Source organism: Eschscholzia californica, unplaced genomic scaffold, assembly GCF_041429995.1.
Source record: "Eschscholzia californica isolate CP2 unplaced genomic scaffold, dmEscCali1.0.p SCAF_6, whole genome shotgun sequence".
NCBI classification, from domain to species: domain Eukaryota; kingdom Viridiplantae; phylum Streptophyta; class Magnoliopsida; order Ranunculales; family Papaveraceae; genus Eschscholzia; species Eschscholzia californica.
The window spans coordinates 18,528,049-18,550,587 of NW_028238483.1; the positions used below are offsets into that span (position 1 = coordinate 18,528,049).

Genomic DNA, 22,539 nt, shown 5'->3' on the forward strand with positions numbered 1-22,539 from the left:
TCGACAAATGAGCAGAGTAACGGCTTCTTTCAGCTGGCTAGAGACTCGTGCTGATAACGTGTTGTAAATTGTCGGTCTATTTTCTTCAGTGTGTATCGATATTTGCATGCAACTTAATGGAAATAAAGGAAGTGAAAAAGATAGAAATATTAAGATATACTAAAACAAAGAGATGATCTTGAACCAAACTACATTTAGAAGAATTCTTTCCAAATCTTTTCCATACACTTTCTTATCTCTTACAAACTTATATCAACAATACACAAAGTACATCTATTTATAGGGTGGGAGAACTAATAGGATGTTGACACATACCCTATGTGTTGTCACTTGCATGGTGTGTTGTCACCACCAAGATGACACTTTGCATATGGAGTTGTAGAATGGTGACACATAACCTCATGTGTTGTCACTTGCATGATGTGGTGTCACTTAACCACAAACACTTGTCACATGGAGCTACCATAAGGTGACACCTCTCATATGGAGCTACCATAAGGTGACACCACATCAAGGTGGTATTGTAGGAATGGTGGGTGGCTAGAGATACAAGTTGGATAAGAAAAAGGGTATATTAAAGGCACCCAAATCCCTTGCATCACCAATGATTTATGGGCAGCCACATCCCTTATAACAATAATGTATTTTATCTGTTCTTTGTTTCCATCACGATATTCTCTTTGAAATGATGATTGTTACTTAATTAGTTTAGAACATTCGTGACCTGGGCTTACTAGATGACATGTCTTAGCTGACTAAGGTTCAAGTCTTGTTCTTCGAGTTTCCCTGCAAGATAGAAAAATTATTAGTTCGATGGATAATCTGCGTGATTTCATAGCTTCACCTGCCTTAGCATGGCTTCTCTTTTGATGTTTTATATCTTTTTGCTTGGTCATAGCTTGGGCTATCAGGGCTTGCGTTTTAACAATTTTCGACTATGGCTCCCCCTTAGGTATGCGCTGTGACAGGGCTTAATTTTTATGGTCGGGTTATCGCTTTCAGTATACAGGCTTACGTTATAACAAGTTTTGATTAGGGCTCCCCCTTAGGCCTGCACTTTGGCAACGATTAATTTTTTTAAAGGCAGGTTATCGTTTGAGCTATCCGGGATCGTTTTAACGAGTTTCAACTAGGGATTCCCCCTTAGGCATGTGTTGTGACATGGCTTATTTTTTTATCGCCGGTTTATCGCTTTCACTATTCGGGCTTAGGTTATATTGAGTCTCAACTAGGGCCCCACCTTAGGCCTTTGCTTTGGTAGGCCTTATTTTTTGGTAGTCGACCTATTGCTTGGGTTATCAAGGCTTACATCTTAATGAATTTCGACTCGGGATCCCCCTTAGGCATGCACTTTGATAAGGGTTATTTTTTTATGGTCGGGTCACCGCTTTCGCTATCCGGACTTAGGTTTTAACGAGTTTCGACTAGAGGCCTCCCTTTGGCCTGTGCCTTGGCATGGCTTAATTTTTGGTAGTCGTGTTATCGTTTGGACTATCCGGGCTAACATTTTAACGAATTTCGACAAGGGCTCCCCCTTAAGCTTGCCCTTTTACATGGCTTAATTTTTGTTGGTCGGGTTACCGTTTGGGCTATCTGGGCTTACAACTTACTGAATTTCGACTAGCGCTCCCCCTTAGGCCTGCGCTTTGACATGGTGTATTTTTTTATGGTCGGGTTATCGCTTTCGCTATCCGATCTTAGGTTTTAGCGAGTTTTGACTAGGGTTCTCCTTAGGCCTGCGCTTTGGCAAGGCTTAATTTTTGGTGGTCAGGTTATCGCTTGAGCTATCCAGACTTACATTTTAACGAGTTTCGACTAGGGCTCCTAAAGGAGATGTCCTTCAACCAAAGTAGCAACGCGAGCAATTTGTTGGATAGGATAATTGGTGAAGAAGATCATCAAGTTCGGACGATTTAGTTTCGTAATGTTTAGCTAGAACCCAACTACGATCGTCGAATCACGGGATGATTCGCGACTAACTTCGTCTGGATCCTATATCGGGTTACACCAAAGAGTGTTGATCTGATTGAAGGATATGACTAGAGGTATGAGACATAAAAGTATGGGTTAGATGCATAAATATGTACAAAAGACCAGGCAAAGGCTAAGGCATAGATAGTATGGAGTCTAAGCCAAAAGCAATTTGGGTCGAGGACTTAAAGCCCGTAAGTGGATCGGTCATGGCATGGCCAACCACACTAATGGGACCGGCCAGACCTAACCATTAAGGCGTAGGGTGGTCGGCAATACCAAAGTAATAGAAGTTTTTATTTTGGTGAAAATCCCAAATCTGTTTTAGCGGCAATTAGGAAACCTAATTAGGGTTGGACTCAGACTTTGAAAATTCTATATAAGGGGCTCATTAGAACATAATAAGGTGTGGAAAATTCTTAGAGATATTTCTACTTTTACTACATCAAGTAAGAGAGGTTAGTTCCGAACTATCTATCTAGTGTAAAGAAGGAGGTGTTCTACGTATAACCACCGTGAAGTTCTAACTAACTTGAAGGTGGGAGATCAAGTTGATTGCTCGGGTGTCTCAAGTATAGGAGCTCTTGGTCTTTGAGAAAGCAATCATATTAATCCGTGGAAAATAGCGGTTAAGGTAAATCTTTGAGAAAGCATCTTAGTTCATATATATCTTATTGATGGGCCTAAAAGGTTACCCTAAAAGGTCTCCACTCACAAGTATACGGGCGTCAAGTAATAAAACCTGGTAAGACCGAGATCGATCCACGAGGACAGGAAGGTAATACAGATATCGAGAGAGTCAAGTCCACCGGTCTAGGTGTCACTGACTAAGTTAGACTAAAATGGAAAGATAAAGATATTTTGTTTTGGATTTGGGTTTATAAGACTATAAAGAAAACAAATAAAACTAATCTAAATGAGAGATGAGAGAAATACGGGATTAGAGTTGCAGGAAGAATTAGGTGAGAAGGATACTTCGATTCACACGATCGATATGACTTAATACAAATTATCTAGAACATGAGAGTTTAGCTAACTTCAACCACATTGACAATTCTAAGCATAATGTGTAAAACTAAGCATAGTCGATCAAAAGTCACTAAGCATCGACTATCAAACTAATGACACACTATCAAATAAGTTGGCAATGAATAAATATGGCACTCCTAAGCATAGTACGTCAAACTAAGTATAACCGATCAAAAGTCACTAAGCATCGATTATCAAATTAAGTACGAACTATCAAATGATATGTCAATAGACGATTGAGATCAGGGTTTCTAATTTATAAAATTAGACAAAGTTAATCTAATTAACATATAACAAACAATGAGTCTTTCATCACAAATCAATTCATGGTTCACCAGTATCTGAATACAAAAGTTAGCTAGACATGGTGAAACACATAATAAATGAGAAGAAAATAAAGAAAAACACGAGTTAAGGTTGAAATTCCCCTATTCCGATGATGCGCGAGGCTAGGATTGTTGAAAAATATGAGTAAGTATGTGATGCCGATCTCCCCCTAAAAATGTCCTGATTTCCCCTTAACAGTGCAGATTAGGTGTCACTTTAGTGAAACTAGGGTTCCCCTTAACAGTCAGTACCTTCTTCTTCCTCTAAACTAAACCACCATGAAAGCTTCACTTAAGCTTTCTCTCTTTAGAAATTGGCAACCAAAATTCAATCAAACAACAAGAGCATCAAGGCAAGAAATATTCCACTAAAACCCCTAAGTTTTCCGGCCAAAAGAATGGCAGGAACAACCTAGGAAACCCGGCCAAATCAAGAAGACTTTCGCCCAAATAGTTGCTTCCCGAGCTAAGTAGCCCCTTCTCGAGTTGACACGAGCAGTCCCGAGCTGTTCTTATCGATTCCGGCCAAGAGATGAAAACCGCGCTATTGTCCCTTCTTCCCGAGAACTTCCCATGGCAACTCGAGCAACCTCGAGAGAAATACCGAGCTGCTTCTTTTTCCTGTGCCTTAGATGTGCCGCATCGGCCAAAGCTATGGCTGGCTAGTGTGGAGGTCGGCCAAGCTTTTGGCTGGCTGCCTCTTCTGCTGCGATTCCAACAAACATATTTTTTAGGTTTATGTTTACTGCTACTGGAATTTAGGCAAATTAAACATGAACAGAAAGTTACCAAGGTGAAGAAACGTCATGCAGGGGTCAAAAGTTTGGACATAATTAAGTTATGTAAAGTCAAAATGGGTTGTTTATTTATTTCTTTGGGGATGTTGATTTCATCTCATTGTACGGTTTGAGGTGAATGTACTCCCTTTGCGCGCTAGTTGGGTAAGTTTAATATCTCTTTAGCTTCATATTGACTTTGATAGAAACCATTGTTCGAACATGTTGAGTGGTTTTTCAATAATTATTATTTGCTTTGTTGTTTCGAGCCACAATAAGTATTGTTTTCCAAGAAGGTTCTTATACTTGTTTTTGATAAATTTATAGTCTTTCTTTATAGCCTTTGAATCAGAAGTTTTCTTTAATTTTTATTCACGTGATAGATTACAAAAATTTTTTACTTGTTTAGTTTGGAACACCTTGATGGCGTTCATATATATTTACATCAATCTTAGTAATCACCCTATAAAACAAAAGAACAACAAAACGAAACTAATAATCAGGTATAAGGATATGAAAGGGAAATGAGAATTCATTTCATTTGAATTTTGGTTTAATTTTTGTTACATTTGTAACACACTCTTTATCTCTCTATAACTGCCTTAACTGTTGTTCTAGCTCTCTCTCTCTCTCTCTCTCTAAACACTACAAATAAGAGTTGAGGAGAACAATTGTAATTACTTGTTCTAATTCTAATAAAATATAAATCTTCTCTCTCTCTTTCTAAAATTCTACATGGTATCAGAGCCATTCTAGTCGATCACAAAAGCTTCCGCGATCGATAATGGAGTCTCCATCATCTCTTCCAGTTCTTCTTCCTAAAAGGTCAAATATCATCAACTACATTTCAGTTAAGCTCGATGATTTGAATTATCTGGTCTAGAAAGATCAGATAGAAACTATGATGATGATGAGTAATGATCTAATCGGCTACATCGATGGATCATTCACTCAACCTGATCCTACGATTACTGAAAACAATAGAGAAATCCTTAATCCTGAATATGTGATTTGGCGCAAACAGGATAGTTTCTGAAATCTTGCTTAAAAGCGACTTTCTCATACTCGATCTCATCTAATATTCTAGGATTAAAGACCTCAAGAGAGATCTGGTGCTATTTACATAATGCTTATACTGAAGAAATCAAATCAAAGATGGATGTTCTTCGCCAAAGAGCTTCAAATCATCAAGCGAACTTCGACTATTACTAAGTATTTGCGTCAAATCAAACAACTACCATATTCATTGACTTCAGTAAATGATAAGGTTAGTGAGAAGGAACTAATTCGATTCACTTTACAAGGATTAGGTAAAGCTCATGGCCAATTTGTAGTTGCTATTCAAAATCGAACCGGTAAGATTACTTTTGCTGAACTTAAATCGAGACTAATTCAACATGAACAATGGATGAAGTCTCAAGAGAGTGATGATCAAAATTTAGCTTTCTATACTATGAACAATCAATACAAACAACCTCAAGCTCAGAAGAGTTATCAGAAATATCAAAATCATATGAAACAACAGTCTAAACAGACGCAAAACTCTAAACATAGTTAGGAAAACAATCAATCTCTGACTCAAAAATCGCAAAATCAAGTATCACAAGCGAAAAATCAATATCAACAAAATCAAGTACAAGCTCTCCAGTCTTTAAGGCTGAGAACTTCGATTTCTCATCAATTCCATGTGGAATTTGTCACAAATGGGGGCATTTAGCTCGAAAATGTAGATATAGGTATTCTCCACCTAATACGTCTAATTATCAATCCAATTCATCCAAAAATGGTGGTTATTTCACTGAAACCAGTTCGGCTCAAGAAGATAAAGGTTTTGAAGAGTGCAATACTTATATTCTCATACATGAGTCTGATGATGAGTCATATGATGAGTTTGCTTCATCAGATTTTATATATCTCTATGAGGCTGATTATGCTCCTAAAGCAGAAGAAGGTCTTGTATCTTTGCACAATATTGATGCTTCAATCTGGCTTGCTGATTCAGGAGCCACCAGTCATGTGACTCATGATTCAGAGGTAATTTCTGAACCTAAACCTTATCTTGGTAAAGAGTTTGTTATCGTAGGTAGTGGATCGAATATTGTTATTATAAACATTGGTCATACTCAACTATTGACATCTACACATAACTTCAAGTTGAATAATATACTTCATGTTCCCAAAATTAAGAGAAATCTATATCCAAATTCACCAAGGATAATCTATGCTCAGTTGAGTTTCTTCCTTGGGGATACTATATCAAGGATTTGTGGAGTAATCAAACCTTAGCAACAGTACCTATGATAAACAATTTGTACCCTATTGATTTCTCTGATGGTAATGAGGCATTAGCTGTTATTACAGCTGCTTCTTCTTCTATTTGGCATTGAAGGTTAGGTTATCCAGCCACTTTTATTGTCAAAAAGCCTAATCATACTAAGTTGATTTATGTCTCTACAAGTATAGATGATGAGTTCTGTAGCTCTTTTCAGCTTGGGAAAAGCAAATGTCTTCCCTTTTTATATTCAAAGAGTTGTTCTACAGTTCCTCTTCAACTTATACATTGTGATGTTTGGGGTCCTGCCCCTATTTCTACTAAGTCAGGAGGAAGATACTACATTTTCCTTCTTGATGATTTTAGTAGGTATAGTTGGATATATCCTATGACAGAAAGATTTGGTAGTGTTGGTTGCTTTAAACACATCAAGGCTACAAGTGAAAACTTATTTGGTACAAGTATTATTTCCTTTCAAAGTGATGGAGCTCCAGAGATAGCTAAGGGTGTTTTTAAGTCATTTCTTGATGAAAGTGGAATTCAATTTAGATGCTCTTGTCCATATACACCACAACATAATGGAAGGGCAAAGAGAAAACATAGACAAATTATTGAAATTGGTAATACACTTTCATTTCAAGCATCTCTTCCAATGGAGTTTTGGTTTGAAGCTTTCTCCACAGTTGTTCATATCATGAATTTGTTACCTTCTAAGGCACTAGACTTTTAGGAGTCCTTATGAGGTGTTGTTTCAGAAGAAACCAGATTATTCTCACCTCAAGGTGTTTGGGTGTGCTTGTTATCCCCATCTTGGTGTTTAGAGAGGGGATAAGTTAAGCCCTAAATCTGTTCTATGTGTTTTTCTGGATTATAGTCCCATGTACAAGGGATATAAGTGTCTTGATCCCAAAACACACAAGATTTATATGTCTAGGCATGTGGCATTTGATGAATCACATTTTCCTTTTGCTGATTCTTATTCTGCTTCTTCTATAGCACAACACACTGTTAATTTGCCTATGGTGCTTCCTATTGCTTCTATTCCTATTGCTTTTGTCCCAGCTGATGATGGAACATCTATTGGGATAGCACCTACTTCTAACACTAGTGGTTCTCCTATTGCCATTCCTATGCCCTCTACACCTCAGCACCCCATGACTACGAGAGCTCGAAATGGTATTGTTAAGCCTAAGAATGCTGCTGACTTTGTGGCTTGTCACTCTATTCATTCTTCCTTCATGACACTTCTCACTGAAAAGGTTGAACCTTCCAGTTATAAAGAAGCTTCCAAGGATGAGGAATGGTGCAAGGCAATGGCAGATGAGTTTTCAGCCCTTCAACAAAATGAAACTTGGTCATTGGTTCCTCCTCAGCCTTCTATGGATATTTTGGGCTGCAAATGGGTTTACAAGTTGAAACACAGAGCTGTTGGTTCTTTAGAAAGGCATAAGGCAAGACTTGTGGCTAAGGGATTCAATCAACAATGTGGAATCAATTATTCTGAAACTTTTAGTCCAGTTGTTAAAGCTAAAACCATTAGAAAATTTTTACATATTGTTGTCTCTAATCACTGGTGCATCAAGCAGTTGGATGTCTCTAATGTTTTCCTTCATCGAATTTTGGAGGAGGATGTGTATATGTAACAACCTCAGGGGTTTGTGGATTCTAAACTCAAAGATTATGTGTGTCATCTTCATAAGTCTTTGTATGGGTTGAAATAGGCTCCAAGGGCCTAGTTTCAGAGATTTGGTGCCTTTCTGGAGAAGTTTGGTTTTCTAAATAGTCAATCTGATCACTCCATGTTTACTCTTTAACTAGGCTATGATAAGTTGATTCTTCTTTTCTATGTTGATGACATTATCTTGACAGGTTCTTCTTCAAATCTCATTGAGTCTCTGATTCAGACTTTGTCTACTGAATTTGCTATGAAAGATTTGGGGGAGTTGCATTATTTTCTGGGTATAGAGGTTGAAAAGCTTGGCTCTACCTCTTCTTTACTTCTGACTCAGAAGAAATACACTATGCAGCTTTTGGACAAGGCAAATATGATTGGTTGCAAACCGAGTTCAGTGACTATTCCTAGTGGCCAAAGGGTGTCTCGTACTGATGGTATTCCTTTTACAGATGTTGAATCCTATAGAACTCTTGTGGGTGGTTTGCAGTACTTGACTATTACTCGACTTGATATCTTCTTTGGGGTCAACTACCTAGCTCAGTTTATGCATCAACCTACCAATGTTCATATGTAGCTGGTGAAAAAGGTTCTTAAATACTTGAAAGGTAGTTTGGGAGAAGGTCTCACACTTAGTCATGGCAGTATTCATGAGCTTCAGGTGTTTTGTGACTCAGATTGGGCAGGTTGTCTAGATACAAGGAGGAGTACAAATGGGTTTTGCGTCTATTTGGGTCCCAATCTTATCCATTGGTCATCTAAGAAGCAACCCAATGTTGCTCGTTCCTCAAATGAGGTTGAGTACAAAGCTTTGAGTGTGACTACTTCTGATGTGTTCTAGATTTCGTATCTCATGGAGGAACTTGGTTTTCCACTTAGTCAGCCTTATACTCTGTTCTGTAACAATATGGGTGCCAAGAATCTTGCTCAAAATCTTATCTTTCATGTTTGTATGAAGCATATAGAGGTGGATTATCATTTTGTCGGGGATCTTATTGCTCAAGGAATTTTGAATATTGAGTTTGTTCCTACTGATCAGCAAGTAGTTGATATTTTCACCAAGGGATTGCCTAAGGATCTCTTTGTTTGACTCAAGCACATTCTAATGCCTTCTCCTGTCACTCCAGCATCAGTCTGAGGGGGAGTATAAGGATATGAGAAGGAAATGAGAATTCATTTCATTTGAATTTCGGTTTAATTTATGTTACATTTATAACAGACTCTTTCTCTCTCTATAACTGCCTTAACGGTTGTTCTAGCTCTCTTTCTCTAAACACTATAAATAAGAGTTGAGGAGAACAATTGTAATTACTTGTTCTAATTGTAATAAAATCTAAATCTTCTTCTTTACTCTCTCTCTAAAATTCTACATCAGGAAAATAGGGGAAGAAGAAAAACAAACAAGTGTGTTAGTTAGACAGTCAAGGCGATAGTGATGATGGTGATGATGATGAATACGCTGGAGTGGTAGACCTTTGAGTATAAGTAAACGCATTCGCCTTGGAAATGGAGCTCCACGAAATACATGTTCAACTACTCTTCTTAAAACTACTGTGTACTCTAGCATATATTACTGCTATTATTGCCACCAATATCATGTTTCTCTTTCTAGAATTCTCTCTCTCTCTCTAAAGGACTCAAAGCTCGATATTGTTTTTAAGCAAGCAGTCTAAATAAGAGCATCTAAGGAACTAACAAATCCCCTACTTCTCTTAAAAACGGTTTCATCTCTTCTCTCTCTCTCTTTCTAAAACTACTTTTACAAATCTTGATTTTCTCTGGAGGAGGGATCCCTCCTCCGGATTTTCCTCTTTTTAGTTTATGTTATCTATTAGATATATAATAAGATCTTGGAGTGTCGGCTTTAGAGACAGAAACTATTGAATCTAAACCCATACTACACAGTTATTCTCTCTCACTCTTAACTCGAAAGAAATATCATTATCATCAACAAGATCGCCAATTCTTCTTCTTCTTCTTCTTTTTCTTATTCTTCCCTCTCCAACATGGATCGCCTTACAACATTTAAATTCGATGAAGGATATAATCCACTTTTTGGTGATTTTAAATGTTTATGGAATAGAAGTATGGATATAGATGTTAGTGAGAAAAGAAGAGTCACTGTTGTCGATTTCTACGATGAACATCTCAAGAAGATTGAAGATGAATTTAGAACACAAGAGAAAATAACGATCAAGATTTCACTTTTATTAGTATAATATTATTGATGTAATTTTATTATTGTCGACCTTTAGGGTCTTTAATCTGTGACCTTTAGGGTATTTTCATTCTCGATCTTAAGGATTTTTTCGACCTTTATGGTCTTTTTTTTAGTGTGTGTCTTGTCAATTCCTTTCCCTTCATGAGGCACTTTACATTCGAAAGTTCTGAGAAATTTAGTTATGTAACTCTTTTGTAGATATGTTTAGTCTAAGAACTCAGAATCACTTGTGAGCAAGAAGATATGTTTATTTCATCTTAGATTAAAATTTATAACTACAAATAACAAAGTGAAACTTTAAATTTTCATGGAATGTTTGGATCTCAATATAAAATTATATTAAATATTCAGTTTTCAACTTTTCAAAATATGACCACGGGCCGATCAAAGACTTTTAGTGAGTGTGACTAACTTAAAAATGAAATAGATGCACCCAAATAAAAAATTAGTTAAAAATGAAAATGTAAGTGTAACGGACCATAAAGAAGGATTGGTTTAGCAGTAATACTCTCAACCTGACCCAACTATTAAAAAAAGGTGGGTGATTTAGGGAAATAAAGGAATTTCTCGAGGTACAAAGTTTTAGGTGGAAACAAAAAAAAATTGGTTTCCTCCAAACACTTCATATTTTCAACTTCTTCCCTCTTCTTCCTCTCCTACTTTCACATGAACTCCGGCAACCTCCACAAAATTCTGGTAACCTCCATACACTTCCGACGACACTTTCAGGCGATACTTCTCTCTTCTCTTCTCTCTTTTCTCTCCTCTCTCTTCTCTTCCCTCTCTTTCTCTTTTCCCTCTTTTTCCACACTTCTTTCTCTCTTCTCTCTCTCTAACTCCGGCGAAGGGGTTCCTCCCCCTTCGCCGAAGTTAGAGAGGGAGAGAAGAGAACGAGAAGAAAGAGAAAGAGAAATCAGAGAGAGAGAAAAGGGAGAGAGTGAAGAGAGAGAGAGACATGAGAGAGAGAATAGAGACATGAAGTCGCCGGCAATATCCTTCCGGCGACCTTAAGGGTGTGTTTGGTTCTTGCTTTTTTTGGGTTTCCACCTTTTTCTCCGGAAACTATTCTCGTTTCCCCAAAACACCGAGGAAAAGAACAAAGAAAATGAGCCAGTTAGATTTGAACCACAATCCCTAGCTTGGAAACACACTAGTCTTACCTGTGGAGCTAGTTGCCTTTACAGGCATAATTATGCATAGTAACTTATATACTCCCTCCGTCCCAAATTAAGAATCCCATATTGGTAATCCAACTTATTTTCATAGTTTTTCTTCTTCCAAGTTTACCCTTATTTATTTGATAACTTTTGTTAGAGTAATTCAAGGATTATCAATCAAATTTGACGATTAGTCATTTAAAGTAACTATATTAATCTAAAAGAAAGAATTTGCTGATTGGAAAAATTAATTTTTGTATTGGAAAGTGTCAAATGCCTTAATTAACTTAATTAATGCACCATATATGAAAATATTAAAGAAAGGGTATTCATGAAAAGTAAGGGATTTTATATGATATATTAGGAATGAGACTCTTAATTTGGGACATCCCAAAAAGGAATAGTGGACTCTTAATTTGGGACGGAAGGAGTATACAATTGGAAAATCATCTTCTTAAGAAATGGGCCTATCTATGGAGGGGGGCCAGGGCGGACTCCCTACCCTCCCCCCAGACACGGCCCTGCCGTAGGGTTACCAAAGACCAGGGCCGGAGCCAGAATTTTGTTCGAGGTAGGACTAACTTAAATAAACTTTGCATATTAAATTTGTATTCAAAGGCATTATTGCTTGCAAAAACGAAGTTTTTTATTTAATTTTTGAGTCTATAGACCAAAAATAGGGTCCTAATAGGAGATTTAATCCTCTATAATCCTAAAAAGGATTTCAAAACCTAAATAATAATTTAAATGGATATCTAGTCCTTTTGGTCTCATCTAGAGAGAAAACACAAATCCATATAATACATATTAAAGATTTAATACCTATATTAACCTTCTTTAATATCAAAACGTGATTTACATTCTAAATTGTTAAAGATATTTTTTCCATTTTTATCTCAACTTTCTCTCTCCAATCACGTTTGAATTGTAACTAACTACTATGTTGATAATATTCCGTAACTGAAATCCGGTAACTTTCCATCTCTCTCTCTAAAAACGAAATCTTCATTAAACATAAATTAAACTCACCACCAGCTGTTAAAAATTCCATTGTTTAATATTCAATCAAGAGCTTTCATCAAAACCTCCATTGTTATTTAGGTTTTATACTGTTTATCTCTTTTTCTAGCCATTGTTATTCAGGTTTAAAATCTTATCTTTATTGCTTTATAGGTTAAAGATTCATATAGAATCGTTGAAAACATCAAATCTTGATTTAGGTCTTTCTTTTCTTGTTTTCCATTTCAATAACTTTGAATCTGTTTTGCTGTAATCTTAACTACCTTCGAATGGAAGATTTATATTTTCTCTCTCTAAAACTTTCATAACTCTTTAAGATCTTTGATGTTTATTTCTTATTTAATGATTTGTTCAATGTTAGTATGTTATTTCTCCTTCCAATGTTCATTGTATATTTCTTCAGATCTACGTTAAATCCTCTTCTTTTTTTGTTTTTTTTGCAGATCAGAATCATCTGTCCGTACAGTTCTTGATCTTTGTGATTATCCACACTTATTCCTATAACAGAATATAAAGTACAGGTACTTTACGATAACTTTTCATGTTTTCTGATAAAATTTGCTAATAATATCTTGATGTTTATCCTTTCTGATTCTTGTAACAGAATAAAAATTACAGTTACGTTACGATAAATTACCATACTTTATGATACAATCTGCATACATTTCACGTAAGATGATAGTATTAATGATCAAAGGTTCGTAAAGTATGAAAAATTTATCCAACATTACACTCCTTTTTTTACCAGAACAGTGGCCATGACAAGCATATAAAACTTCTCTTAACCTAATAAACAATTGTACTTTTTCATACATTATACATAATTTATTGATCTGTACCTGTTATTTATGATCCATCTCATTTGATTTTTATTAAATGTTTCATTATTAATGTATGTAAATTTGATTATAATTTTTTTTAACTAATACATATGTTTTTTTTTTCTTGTAGTAAACCAGCACTGATGGAATTTCTTACAGAATCATCACATAAACTATAGAAGTATAAATTACGATGAAGAAGATTGTTTCTATGATCCTGTTTGGACAACGGAGTCTTACGTGAAGACTTACAAGGAACATATAAACCCTGCCCCTAACTTCGATGAACCATGTACATTTAATGAAGAGTCAAAAACACTACCATGTTTGATTCGCCGTAAACCTGGAAGACCAAAGACAGTAAGGATTGAGAGATTGGGCAACATTCTGACGGAGTTTGTTTTTAAGTTACCTAGTCTACTATGTTCTTTTCATTTACAATAAAACACAGATTACTGTTCAATAAAATTTCCTTTCAGTCGTACAAAGGTTGTGTTATTTTCTATACAGTATACATAATTTATGATAAATCACATACTTTATAACAAAAAACATGATTTCAGATTTACATTTCCTAACAAGTTACTATAATTTATGGTACATAATGGATAATCTAAGTATTCAATGGTACATAATGGATTCAATGGTACATAATGGATTCAATGGTACATTTCCTAACATGACATAAAAAACAAGTAATTTATGTCAGAAAATAATCTAAGTATTCAATGGTACATAATGGATGACACACACGCATATGATAAATTACGTTGTATACATGACAAATGATGGTTTCCTCGTCATAAATAACACATAATTTACGAACTTGTTTCATAATTTGTATTCGATGTGTGTTTATGTATGAGTAAAAAATGAAAGTTAATTGAGAGAAAGTTGATATATATGTTTTGAATATTAACCCCCAAATCACGCTAATTGATCTCAGAAAATATACTCTTTCCAAATCTGAAAATTAAGTGAGAGAAAGTGATATATAGATTTGGTTTCCAAATCTGAAAGGATGAGAGAGAAAATCTGTTTTGGAAAATATCCGTTTTCCAAATCTGTTTTGAAAAATCTGTTTTGGAAAATATCCTTGATCCGTTACTTCCTATTAAATCTTTTCAGTTTGTAACTTAAATATCTCCCCCAAATCACACCCCCTGGTTTGGGAAACTTTCCGGATTCATTCCGAAATTTAACAACCCCGGATTTTTTAGACGAGGGACATGGAGGGTATTTATCAATAAAGTATGAGTTATTTATGCCCTTATTGTAAAAGGACTAAATGTCCATATTTTGGGAAGATTGGTCTATATACCTATTATGAAAATGATTTTGGTCTATATACCCATCGACTCTTTTTTATTCGATTACAATTGTTTTATACGTTTATTCAGTTTATGATAATATTTTTATATTTCTACTAATGGACATTCCTAGGATTTGAGAAGCGAAGAAATTTTTTGAAGTTAGATTGGAGATAAACAAAAAAGTAGGACTAAGAAAGTTGTTTTCTCAAGAAAATCAAATTTTTGTTGTTTGATTGGACAAAAGAGGTGTTAAAACCAATTTGTAATGGAAAAAAAGTGGGAAAAATGTCTGAATTTTCCCATCTTATACATGTTAAAACGACTTTTCCGGGGTCTCTCTAATAATTTGCGTTTTGATGTGAAAATGACTTTCCCACTTAATATTTCCATGAAAAACAGTACTTTATAGGAATTCAGATCCTCATGTTTTGATTTGGGTACCAGCATTTTTGTTTTAAAGTACTTAAAATTTGCTTTTCAAATCTTCGATATAATGTCCACATATAAATCGGTTTACTGGAATTCAATTATTTCAGCTTATATGTTGGAAATGGATATACATTTTGAAATACTGAAATGAAGAAATAGCATTGGAGGTGCTTGATGAAATCTTCAAGAGTTCATCATGAACTATACAAGGTATGGTAGTTAAAGGTTTTAATTTTTTAGAGTAACTTGAACTATATGATTTGAAATAGTTCAGTCGATGATGGTATCAAGTTTTCATCCGCTTCATTGTTTTGTCGTAACTTACAGATCTGGACATCTAATGAAGTATTAAACTTTATACCCAATTGGAAATGTAGCGACAAAGATTGTAGTAAGTGGCCTCATTCTATCTTCGGGTCCGAGATTTGGTCCGCAAGCAGAAATTTTGACAATGTTACACTCATTATGCAGAGTGTGAAATGTGCGGAAGAAACAAAGGAAAGCGGTGTCAGTAATGCTAGGGTTGGTATTGTATTTCGGCTACTTCCTCTGCAAGGACGGAAATTGAGGAGGCAAGGACTGGTCCTGGCCCAACTCTTTCGGCTGAGGGTGTATGGAAGTTCTCAAGTAGTGAACTCTGCTTGATTGGTTGCTTATCTACTGTTGGTTCGGGATCTAGTCGATGTGATTCATAGGTTTGCTTTATTGCTTATACTTTCCTCATCAATTCTCCATTACGAATTAGAGTTTCTTATTTAGGAGCATATCAACGATAGTAAATGAGACTACTTCAACTCTAGCGTTTGAAAGAATTTTGAGGTATAATAATTTCTTCCCAAACTATAAGTAAATCTTCTCATATTTGACATACAAGTACTCGAAAATAGATCAAGCAAGAAATCTTGTAGAGAAAATGTCAGTCTGCCAAGTTCGTAACTTCTTTAAGAAAATCATTTCTAAGCTACCCAAAACCAGTAAATGGAGAGGACTTATCTCTTCTTGATGGGCTCTAGACGGAACTAGCTTTTCGTGTCTATGCAGTGGCAGACCCATTACCATGGGGTCAGCCGCTGACGACTCGGATCGAGTTTGCAGTTATTTCATCAGGCCCTTTATTTGGGCCTCTTGCGTACGACATATATGTATCTCTTCTTAGAAAAGATCTGTCCAACGCTCAAGCTAACTTTACATAATATCAGCTATTCAATATCTCAGTGATACTTCAATTTACTGAAAAGCCATATGGGAATATCTCTTTGTTGTCTTTGGAAGGTTTGAATGACCCAATTCTTGGCGAGATGCATTTAGTTAGCTGGAGGGACGTACGTGACTCGCAGGGGATCATGTTCAAGAGCACAAACCTTGAAGATGGACGAGATTGTTTAATCGAAGCAAAAGTCCAGTACCCACCCAAAACTGCACGTTGGTTAATAAACTCGGCAATTAAGATATCACTTACCCGCCAAAGAAATAAAGGTGACCAACTCCATTTTAGCCAAATCAACCTCCAAAAACTTATGGTAACTTACGCAAATCATGGACAAGACGTATCATTTCGCTTTGCTTTCGAAGGAATCCTTAGAGTTTTATTGCTCGTGTCTATGATTTTCTTCATAAGAAGGCAACTATCACATATCAGAAATAATTATGATATTGTTCCGTATATATCTCTTACTACGCTTGGTATTCAAGTTTTTGGATATATCCTTCTGCTCTTGGCGGCTAATGCTGGGATGTTGTTCAAGTCCAAGGTATCAGAATTTTATAAAGGCACGTCCAATGTTCTTGAAAGCATCCCATTCTTGGGAGCTATATATCTCATTGCTGAGATCCTTTATCCTACAGCGCCTTCTATTCACTATAAGGCTTTCCATGGAGGTTTGAAGATCTCAAATCCAAATAAATAAATAATGTCTCTCAAGACTCCAGGCGCTGCAAACCCCCTCAACGATAACAAGGTTTTCGTTATCACCTGTTTTTGCTTATCTTTGGCTTTATAACTGCACATATATTTCGCGGAATGAACATCACTCAAATGTTGCTTGAATCAGAAGGATTTAAACCTTCAACATGAACAGTACCCGTAGGTCGACTTGGATGGTGGACATTGAGAACTTCGTTAATACTTCTTTTTGCTTCCTCAAATTATCGGAAATTTTATATGGAAGATCGAAGGTAAATCTTTGTGTAAATCTTATTACATTGCTTTTACTATATTGAGAGTTCTAATTTATGTCTATAACAACATAAGAGATCCTATCTTGGATCCTTATACTCTCCTAACGACGGGCGTATAATTTCAACCCGGTTCATCTCCAAACCTGATATGGTTTCCGTTCCGATTGTTCTGGTTCTGCTTGCAACTGTGGTGTATGTTCAACAGAAATGGAGCTACCATGAGCTTAAGCAGAGGATGAAGATATGAAACAGTAAGCTTCTTTTAGTCTAAAACCGTTTGAGATGTTTTCAGTCATGACTGTTTTGAAGCCTAATGTCGACTACAGGATGAAATTTGAGAAAATTATACTGACTTTGTTGGTTCCTGAATTCTAGATAGATGTTATATATACATGTGTATCTTGTATAATCAGAGTTCGAAACTAAGAGATCATGATTGTTAATTTTGTTGTTTTTGTATTCTTTTTTTTCCGTTTTTGTGGGTTGTCCAAAATTTAGCTGCTTCACAAATTCTAACGCTAGACAATGTAGGATATTGATAATTCCTCTCCGAACGCCCAGGCTAGAGTCACTCGGCGCTCTCTCTCCCCAAATTATCAAGTCCATGCACATTCTTAATCCCTTGATCACTAGCTGCGATACCATGTTAGAGCTAACTTTCCTTCCAAACCGATAGGAACTTCCCAAGATTAGTTATAGCAAATTCTAACGACCCGGTGATGTAGGAAAATGCTAATATAAACCAGCTAAGAAAGTTTACTGTGTTAGAATTCGACTGGTGAGTCTGAAAAAGTAAGCATACTCTCGGACTTGAACTAGTCTGAGGTCAGGTTGAAGTGGTACTATAAGAGTATCAATCAACAGGATATTAATGGTGAATTACACTAAACAAATCAAAAATCAAATTGAAGGTTGAAGTGAACTATAAAACAAAAAATATACACACAAATACAGAAGAATGAAATTGGACAAAAAAAAAACTCTTATTAAGATAAGAAACTAATAATCTGAATCAACATGAATGAGAATTGTTTCAATGAATTACACTAACCAGAAGGTCTATAAGTACAAAAATGGTACTAACAATTAACAAATTCAATTGAAGGGTCGAAGACAACTATATTAACAAAAAAATTGTAACAACCCTCTTTAGCAAGTTGTCGTAGAACATCAGAGAGGAATGAACAAGTTGGTCAATATCCTTTCATCAGATGGTCTTCGGATATTACAGAACAATGAACAATGTCGGTCAACCTCCTTCATGAAATGGTCTCTGAATATTACAGAACAACGAATAATGTTGGTCAATCTCATTCATGAAGTTGTCTTTGAATATCATTTAGTAATGAAGCTAGTTGGTGCCCCTCTTCATCTGCTTCGTCGAAAATGTTAGCGATATCAGATACATCATCTTTCAATGGCCAACGAGAATCATCTTCCTTATCTAAGAACGAAATATCATCTCTCTCTGCTATAAATGGAAACTCATCTTCATTTGCTAAAAATGAAAAGTCTTCTTCTGTTAAGAATGGCAAATTATCCTCTTCTTCTTCTCCCATTTCGATAGCAGTGAAAGAAGTAACATTTGTGGCAGAAGAAGCAGCAGGAATATCAAAACATGTAGAAGCAATGTCAGTAGAAGCAGCAACAACAGGGGTACTGGCTTCGGCTTCATTCGCTAAAAATGAAAAGTCTTCTTCTGTTAAGAACAACGAACTAGTAGAAGCAGCAGAAATATCGAAACTAGTAGAAGCAGCAGGAATATTGAAACTAGTAGAAGCAGCAGGAATATCGAAACTAGTAGAAGCAGCAGGAATATCGAAACTAGTAGAAGCAGCAGGGGTAGAAGAATATTCAACAGGTTTGGCTGCCATAAACGAGGAGGATAATAATGGAGGAGTGGCGGCTGCCGTATGTGAAGATGATGAGGTAAGTTCGTCAAGCCTTTTCCTGACATTATGCTCCAAACCCATCAATACATTTCGCAGGTACGATAATCTCTCGTAATCAAGTTTGCTTGGATCAATATGTTCCCACCAAAACCCAGCATCATCAGTTAACTTCCTCTTCTTCTGAACCTGTCTCTCCTCTTTCTCTTCTTCTTCTACTAGAACTCCATTGATGTAATGATCAATAACAGAATCCACTGAGGTATTACTAAAGGTGAAGACATTACCGGCCTCGGAGAAAGCAATCACCTCAACTTCTCCATCATATTCTAAACAAGTATCGGCAGCCTTCTTGAACAACCCTTGTCGTCTCTTAGTAAATGTCACGGTTCTCTTTGCTTTATCCTCGATCTTTTCAATCTTAATCTTCTTCTTCCCCATATCTTATATTCAAGGTTGAGTTTTCACTGTGCACAGAAATATTATCAAGAAATACAGATTTCTTAGTGAGATTTGATATTTCTAATAATGTTGAATCTAAAGATAGTTAACCTCAACAATTAAACTAACCCCCTCAAAGAAATACACCAAAACATTCACAAAAAACCCTAAAAAGTATACTATGTAAAGTATCAGTATGAGAAGATATACTAAAACCCTTTAACCCTAAAACCCCAGAACAAAAACTAGAAATTGGAAACAAGAAAGAAGAAAGACGGGGGGATATAGGGTTTTCAAGAGAGAATAGCAATACCTGTGTTAAGATGAGAAATAGCAAAGTGGGAAAGTAGAAACTTGTTCCTGATTATTCTCTCTGATTGCTAAACCACTCGTTGCCCTAAATAAGAACGATAAGAACAGATTAATCTTCAGTGAATGGATCAATCGATTCAAGAATTCCTGATAAAGATGAAATGCTACAACCCTAAATCAATCCATTCAAGAATTTCTTATAAGATGGAATGCTGAAACCCTAAATCAATCGATTCAACAATTCCTGATAAGATGAAATAATAAAACCCTAAATCAATCGATTCAAGAATGTGTAACAAAGAAAAATTGAAACATAAAAGGGTTTTTCAGATGTTCTTGATCAATGGGTTTTGTGATTCGTTTCAGACAGAGAGAGAAGAAGTGAGTAGAAAGAAAATGCCCTAAATTAGAAAGTGGGGATATCAGGTAGATCTGAGTAGGAAAAGGAAAGATTAGAATATATAGTGAAGAGAGAAAGTGTGGTAAAATATGGAAACCGTTGGATCAACTAAATATCCACCGTTCATTCAAATTGGAATTGAAAGGGACCGTTAGAAAAATGGCGGAATGCAACGGCTATAATGAGTATTTCCAATATTGGGAGAGAAAGAGGCCGAAGAATGAAATACTAAAAAAGAAGGGGCGCCTATAGACCTGCCCTTATAAATACACCAAGCACCATATAGATCCTTCTCTTCTCCTTATCAACCACCTTAAAACTTACTCTAAGAAGTGAATTCTAATTTACTTCTTGGCTAAAGAATTTTAATTTTCTCATTGATGACTAAGAACACAAAAATGTTAAAATAAAAACGAGTATTTGTAAATTTAAAATTGTCAAGTTTCTAGAAGAACATATTTAAAATACAGAATTAGTTAGCAAGGTCCACGATTATTCCGTTAGTCAGATAGGGAGCTGGTCACGAAGTTGGGGGTTTAATTAATAAATAAATTTGTTTTATTTGGTTCACGGGTAATATTTTTCATGAATTTTGAGTATGACCCATATATTTGCTCAAAATAAAATTCAGATCCTTTTCAAATTTCAACCCATAAGTGGAAGAAATCCCACTGGCTTCCAGAAATAGTCCATATCTACCCATATGTTTTTATTAGTGGAGTCAAGTGTGTTGATTATCTCTTCATCAAAAAAAAAAGTGTGTTGATTATCCTTTCGACAAAACAAAAAACTTATGAGTGTCTCATTATGATCAGCAAGATTTATGACTGAGAAAATAAGAAAAGAAAATCAAAATAAATAGCGAATTTCCATATAGAATGCTTACCTCATGTCTAGTAACATTCATTGAGAAATTCTCAACTTATCAATGGACTGATAAAATGAGAGGAAAAAGTTCTACAAGTCGGATGTAATCTTTGCTAATCAATACAAAAATCACCAATCAATCACTACTCCCATCGACTTCCAACTGAACTTCTGATATACATTGTTGATTAAGTTATCTTTACTAATCAATACAGAAATCACCAATCAATCACTACTCCCCTCGACTAATTCCAACTAAACTACTGATATACATTGTTGATTTTCGTATTGTACGTTAGATATATTTACTATGGACAAGCTAACTTAGGTATATAACTCAATGTAAAACTATAGGGGCACCGCAGTTTTACTAGCCCCAACCAAAACCCTCTTGACTTCTCTACTCACTTTCAACCAACTTTTCCGTAAACCGACCCTCCAAAAAGATTGTTAAGAATAAGGAATAAGGTCAAGATTTTTTTTTGTTGAAATTCAAGTCCAAGATTGGAAGAAAGTAAAAAACTATGAGCAAGGGTTGTTGTTGTCCCATGTGTTGTTTGTATTTGAGGAAACCAGTTGCTGGTTGCTGCTTTTGTTGGCTTGTATGATGTACTAATATTTTAAGCCACATATTAAGATGGCGTTTGTTTTGTTAGCATAAAGGAGCGATATAAACGCCCTCCAGTCTATTGCTTTGGGCCCCTTCCACAACTAAATTTTGTGAGGGTACTCGCTTATGCTTATCGATCGATAAAAATGAGGCACCTATAAACCTCCCTTGTCTAAATATGATGTTTTTGATTCAGACTAAGGAGATAGATAAAAGATAGGTACTAATCATACTTCAAAATTCAGACAAGAATGTTAAACTAACAAAAAGGGAATTGATGTTCTAAATGTGCACAGACAATAATGGAGGAGGAAAATCGCACCTAGCTGAAATGAACGACAGACGCTTGCATTAGCACGATACGATTTTCTACAATTCATGCATTGCGCCAAGTTCATCGTCCGGACACTGGACAATACTTCTTTCTGTTAGGATACTCCTGTAATGAGGGGAAAAGGTTTAGTTGATAACCCTTTTTTCCCTGTGAAGATGTCTTTCCCATTGCCATACAGTAGAAACAACGCAGGCTGCAGTGATAAATAACAAGCATCAAGTGGTAGTTCCCATGAGATCTTATCTGTCTGCTTACTTTTGTGCTAACTAACCATTTTCTTAGAAAATTGGATTCTTCGGGTTTGATCTTTGTACAAAAATCAAGAGTAACTTGAGAACATTCAACAATTTGTACCAATGATTTCATCAAGATTGACAAAAAACACACCTAAAATGATCTTTACTAGTGATTGGTATCAACCCAAAGAAATCTTAAGTAACTGTTCAATAGTTCATAGGCGTTAGGAAGCAAAATACCTTTAGGATTGTATTTGGGAAGATG

At 35.8% G+C, this 22,539-nt stretch overlaps 1 protein-coding gene across 1 annotated transcript; it reads right to left on the reverse strand.

Annotated features, from left to right (window-relative positions):
• Positions 1–18,090: 18,090 nt before the first annotated feature.
• LOC147532171 (uncharacterized) lies at positions 18,091–20,261 on the reverse strand. The gene is made up of 2 exons (XM_086647096.1): positions 19,829–20,261; positions 18,091–19,541 (listed from the first exon to the last, which is right to left on the reverse strand). The coding sequence occupies exon 2, from the start codon at positions 19,513–19,515 to the stop codon at positions 18,496–18,498; it is 1,020 nt and encodes a 339-aa protein (XP_086503222.1). The 5' UTR covers positions 19,516–19,541; positions 19,829–20,261; the 3' UTR covers positions 18,091–18,495.
• Between the last annotated feature and the right edge of the window lie 2,278 nt (positions 20,262–22,539).

Coding starts and splice junctions, on each gene's coding strand:
- LOC147532171 (XM_086647096.1), bottom strand. CDS start 19,515: ATGGGGAAGAAGAAGATTAAGATTGAAAAGATCGAGGATAAAGCAAAG.